Source organism: Electrona antarctica, assembly GCF_951216825.1.
Source record: "Electrona antarctica genome assembly, chromosome: 10".
Taxonomy (NCBI): domain Eukaryota; kingdom Metazoa; phylum Chordata; class Actinopteri; order Myctophiformes; family Myctophidae; genus Electrona; species Electrona antarctica.
In genome coordinates this window covers 28,710,075-28,716,074 of record NC_136791.1, presented here as the reverse complement: position 1 = coordinate 28,716,074, position 6,000 = coordinate 28,710,075, and the positions used below count along the sequence as shown (strand labels likewise).

The window sequence follows — 6,000 nt, the reverse complement described above, 5'->3', positions numbered from 1 at the left end:
CACAACACACACACACACACACACACACACACACACACACACACAACACACACACACACACACACACACACACACACACACACAGACATCACTCGGGGCATCTGCAGAACGTCTTGTAAATAATAAGATTAAGATTCCATTCCTCGGGTTTGAGATTAGCCTTTCGTGCTCGTTTCCTGTTGACTTTCCATCCGCGCCGCGTGTGTAAGCCCAATTACCCACGGGTATCAGGGGACACTATCAAGCCCCCCCGTCCATCCTGTCCCGTCTCACCCTCAGGGGACACTATCAAACCCCCCGTCCGTCCTGTCCCGTCTCACCCTCAGGGGACACTATCAAACCCCCCCGTCCGTCCAGTCCCGTCTCACCCTCAGGGGACACTATCAAGCCCCCCCCCCCCGTCCGTCCTGTCCCGCCTCACCCTCAGGGGACACTATCAAACCCCCCTTCCGTCCTGTCCCGTCTCACCCTCAGGGGACACTATCAAGCCCCCCCCCCCGTCCGTCCTGTCCCGTCTCACCCTCAGGGGACACTATCAAACCCCCCGTCCGTCCTGTCCCGTCTCACCCTCAGGGGACACTATCAAACCCCCCGTCCGTCCTGTCCCGTCTCACCCTCAGGGGACACTATCAAGCCCGTCCGTCCGTCCTGTCCCGTCTCACCCTCAGGGGACACTATCAAGCCCCCCCGTCCGTCCGTCCTGTCCCGTCTCACCCTCAGGGGACACTATCAAACCCCCCGTCCGTCCTGTCCCGTCTCACCCTCAGGGGACACTATCAAGCCCGTCCGTCCGTCCTGTCCCGTCTCACCCTCAGGGGACACTATCAAGCCCCCCCGTCCGTCCGTCCGTCCGTCCTGTCCCGCCTCACCCTCAGGGGACACTATCAAACCCCCCGTCCGTCCTGTCCCGTCTCACCCTCAGGGGACACTATCAAACCCCCCGTCCGTCCTGTCCCGCCTCACCCTCAGGGGACACTATCAAACCCCCCGTCCGTCCTGTCCCGTCTCACCCTCAGGGGACACTATCAAACCCCCCGTCCGTCCTGTCCCGTCTCACCCTCAGGGGACACTATCAAACCCCCCGTCCGTCCTGTCCCGTCTCACCCTCAGGGGACACTATCAAACCCCCCGTCCGTCCTGTCCCGTCTCACCCTCAGGGGACACTATCAAACCCCCCGTCCGTCCTGTCCCGTCTCACCCTCAGGGGACAATATCAAACCCCGTCCGTCCGTCCGTCCTGTCCCGTCTCACCCTCTGTTGAGTCAGACATGTTCTGAGTCATGGCGTGTGTTCTCAAAAGGCTGAAGGCAACATGGAACATTTTGGCTTTAAAAATAGATCAGACTATAGACCTGCCAGACTTAAATTCTGTTCTTATAAAGACAGGCATTTTGAAAGGTTAATAATGATCCTCCTGCCCCAGCAACTGACTGGAAAGGCATGTTGTTCATGGGGAAATGAGCTGTTCAGGTCACTCCTGTCTGGTTGGGGGCGGGGGGGGGCCTTAGATATAGACAGAGTTACGCAAACTGCGTTCACTTCATGGGGCCAGTCCAATGGCGGCTCTACTACATGGACTACGCATTGAGAATGGGGACAACCAACTGGGACAAGTCCTGGACCGGAAGCAGGCAGAAATGCATTGGACTCAGGCAACAGCCCAGCTTTAATGATCTTAAATCCCTTTATCTTAGATTGTTTTGTAGTAATAGTACAACATAAACATTAAAGAGACTTTAGTTGTTACTGTACAATGCTTTAAAAACAGTTGGCATGTTGCACACATGCTTAAAATAGCTCTTGTTTTGCGCCACCCTCGTTGAAAACAATGTATTTCGAACTCCAGCTTGGCTCAGTTCAGGCTGCATGAACAGCGCTCGAGCGCTCGGTTTCTGCCCCCTCAATATCGTTACTCTTCTATTAGATGGCTCTGGGTGTGTGGGGGGGGGGGGGGGGAAGTGGATGTGGCATTACTAACAGGGCCAGGCTGGCTGGCTGGCTGGCTGGCAGGCTGGCATGGGGATTGTGCAATCTTATTTGCAAACAACACTTGTGCTCTTATTCATTTATAGCCCCCATGTGTCACGTCGAGGTTATTTTTTACCCTCTGTGACGCGAACACAGGAGAAAAGCAACAGAGACAGTGGGCTAAAATTGTCCGTCTCTAAACCATTCAAAACGCTAGCAGGGGTGGCTCTCCCTGTGTTTTGGGGGTAGTAACTGCCCAGAAATACCAGCTGTATTTCCCCCCCCCCCCCCCCCCCCCCTCACCTCCGTGCTTCATTCACTCACACCGCACTTGTGTGCTGTTCTACCTTTTGCCTTTCATGTTGTTTTTGCTTCTTGTTTGCTTGTGTGTCGTTTTTTTTTTTATTGTCAGCAGCTTTCATGTATTTTTTAAATGTCATATAAATGTATTATTATTATTATTATAATTATTATTATTATTATGTTTACATTGTTAATAGACAAAAATATGGAGACACGTGTATCCACTTGAATGACTGCGTGTGTGCGTGCGTGCGCGCGTGTGTGTGTGTGTGTGTGTGTGTGTGTGTGTGTGTGCGTGCGTGCGTGCGTGCGTGCGTGTGTAATTTGGCCCGCCTGCTCTACCAGCTGGTTAATTGTCTCCTGCTCTGGGTCTGCTCCATTGGTAATGAGAGTGACTCAATACCAGACAAAAGAGATGGCTTCACCGAGAGACAGCAGCCTATTGGTTGAGGCTGTCACAGCCCCCCCCCTCCCCGCATGGGTGCCCCCCTGACCGATGCACGCCCACCCAGTCCCCCCCCCCCCCCTCCCTGTTCACTGCTGCTTGTTTTCTCCCAACTTGCATGCAGGTCAAAACCAAACACACGCTTTACTCCCCCCCCACCACCACCAATGCCCCAAGCCTGGTCCAGCAAAATCTTAAGCGCCTCAGCACAGGAGGACGAGCAGCAGCCCAGACAAGCAGAGCGCGCCGAAGAGAGCGAGAGAGAGAGAGAGAGAGAGAATCTGAGCGTTAGCTAATGCTCCTTCTTCTTCTGTTCTGCGTGGAGGAGTCCATCCTGTGGATCTATCAATGACTTCTTTGTTTGGTTTGTTGCAGAGTGCCCCCTCTTTCAGCCCCCTGGAAAAGGCGTCCGACCTGCAACAGTAGTAAGTCCATACCCTTCCTCTCCTTTATCCTGTATTGATGCATCTGTTTTTTAAAAAGGCTGTCTGACTCTTATAGCGGAATGCCCCGATGCTTGTTGTGAGGCATGCTGTGCTACTGTGTGGTGTAGCCCGGCGGTGATGATGAGGAGGAATGGAAACGTTTCCTCCATCCTGTAGAGAGCTTGCCCGCCTACAGTGGGGACTCCTGCTTCCTGTTAATAATAATGTGGAAGAAAAACCTGACAGAACAGTGTGTCCTCTGTTTGGATTTTTCAGGGTACGTTTTTGTGGGGGTGGTATAGTTTTGGGGGGACATCATGGGCCATTCCGTGTTGATTTGATTTAAAAAGCAGCAGTCCTCCCCCGGTATAGTCCCCAGCCTGTAATGGTATAAGAATAGAGGGAACTCCGTCCCAAACCCACCCTGCTGCATATCTTTGAAAAACCGTTAGGTCACTCTGGATGGATGTGTGTGTGTCTGTGTCAGTGTAATATAATAGACACAAACAGTTGCACGATGAAAGGAGATGTGTGATCAACAAGGCAAAACAAACAGTGTAAAGTCCTTCATGGCTTTGTTTCTGTCAGAAGAGATTTATGTGTTTCTATTTCTGTTTATGTAATAAAATGTAAGGAATTCTGCACTGAGCCATGGTGACTTTTCCCTGTGCTCCCGTCCCGTCCAGCAAAAAGACAACAACGGCCCCCCTCGGGTTTATGCAGAGAACTTTCCATCTGTTGTCATGATTGTGCCAGTAAGCATCCACAGGGGTGTATAGCTGTGTTGTTCACATTTACTGGGAAGAGTTCCCTAAAAATACAGCTGGAACCTTTCTATTCTATAAAACTACACTTTTTGTCTTCAGAACTATGGGTAGAAGAGAAGATGGAACAAAGTAGAAGTACATGCATTTATTTTTTAAATGTTTATGATACAGTAATGCCTGATGCTTTTGTGTCAACAAACAGAAATGGTTTAATGACTTCCAGATAGATGATGCAGTGAGAGTTCATTGCCCCCCCTAAACATTTCATCATAGGAAAAAAAAGCACAAACCCACACACCAACGGTCTTCAAAGGCACATGTGTTTAGGGTGGGAGCATTTTCTTGCATGGGACTTTTTCTTGGGCCTTTGAAATTGGAGATCGACAGTTTGAAGATCATTCTTGCAAAGATAATAGCTTGCTGACTGTAAAACTAAACTAAAATGTCCGTTACAGATAACTACTGAATGGACAGCTAATGTTATTTTTGAGTTGGAGTGAGGTCAGTAACATCCTGTGTGTGAGAGAGAGAGAGAGAGAGAGAGAGAGAGAGAGAGAGAGAGAGAGAGAGAGAGAGAGAGAGTCATTTTATTAGGTAAATCTAATAGCATCCAAGTCAGGTTATTGTGTGAGTCAGGATACCACTGAGCTATTCCAGGAGTCTTGCAATGTAACTTAGTGAATCGAACTTTGTCAGCAAGTTTGGCAACATTTGTGTGCCCATTGAAATGGAGTTTGTATGGACATTTTTGGTCTGTGGTGTCATGATTCAGTTAAACTTTAGCGGTTATGCTGCTGCGCTGGGTCCTAATTTCCTATTTCTCTCTCTATGACTTCACCAAAGTCCTTCCAAGAGACTATCTGAGATCTTTCATTGCGTTACTCAGATCCTTGTGCAAGTCCTGTGCAGTATTTATTCAAATTATTGAATGTAACTATACTAAACGTTGGCCTTCTGTTACCTATAAAGTTTGGCTTTCTGCTGCCAGCAGTGTTCCAAATAGCTTGTTTTCTGAGATGTATGAAAGGGATTATTGTTGAGGTGGTGAATAACTAGTGCAATATATCTGTAAATTGGCCCATGAATGCTTGTAAAAATGTGACTTGGCAAATGCAGAGGAAGCAACAAAAAAGAAGGAAAAAACAACAACAAAAAAAATTGTTTTTTTACATATTTTTTTATGTTTTGTTTTTCGCCTAGATTTATGACGATGCTAGAATGTCTGTGTGGGTTAATGAGCTCACCCTGTCTGCACAAATAGAGGAGCAGAATGCCAAGCACTTCAGTTGGCATGCAGAGCAAAGCATAAACCTGAGAATTGTACAGGTGCATCCATTTGGGAACAGTCGGGGAATATTTTTAGCAATCTCTCACATTGGAATGTCAAAATAAGGGTAGGAGTCCATTCTTAACAGTGTAACAGTTGTCCAAATTCCACACATTCTTGTATTTAAAAGCACCATTATTTTTGTCCCAGCATAGTTTGTCTCCCTTAAATCTGCAGTGTGCTGGGTTCATTACGTCAGAACGTATCCAATGAAAGCCATATGGCAGCGTACTACTGTTTCCAAAGGGGGTGCCTCTGTTCTTCCAATAAATGCATTTTATGCAAACGTATCCAAATAAACGTGACTGTTTAAATTTCCACCAGTAATTTTGTATGTTTTCTCTCTCACTACCGCCCAGCTCCTCATGTACGTCAGGACACAGCGAGGTGGAGACGGACAGGGGATCGCCCAACAGCGAGCCCGGGGCTCCTGAAAACGACCGCCATGTTTACAAAAGCGTGCTGGAGGGTGGAGATATTCCCCTGCAAGGTCTACGGGCCCTCAACAAGCGTCACGGCAGCACGTCCTCTAAAGGTAGGTTTCCAAACATGCAACACATGTTCCTGGGGACATGTGCGTGCGTGCGTGCGTGCGTGCGTGCGTGCGTGCGTGCGTGCGTGCGTGCGTGCGTGCGTGCGTGCGTGCGTGCGTGCGTGCGTGCGTGCGTGCACCATTTAACCACTGAGACAGAGCCAATGTGTTGCAGACAGCAATGCTAAGCGGTTAACATGTCAGGGATACATGTGTTTCCTTTTAACTTTACG

General features: G+C 49.0%; 1 protein-coding gene across 1 annotated transcript in view; it reads left to right on the top strand.

The window, feature by feature from the left end:
- sorbs1 (sorbin and SH3 domain containing 1) overlaps window positions 1-6,000 on the top strand; it is a 77,386-nt gene that overhangs the window by 48,404 nt on the left and 22,982 nt on the right. Inside the window, exons 15-16 of the mRNA XM_079512418.1 lie at window positions 3,092-3,141; window positions 5,595-5,770. Of these exons, the coding sequence (XP_079368544.1) occupies window positions 3,092-3,141; window positions 5,595-5,770 (226 nt within the window). The remainder of the gene's footprint in view (window positions 1-3,091; window positions 3,142-5,594; window positions 5,771-6,000) is intronic.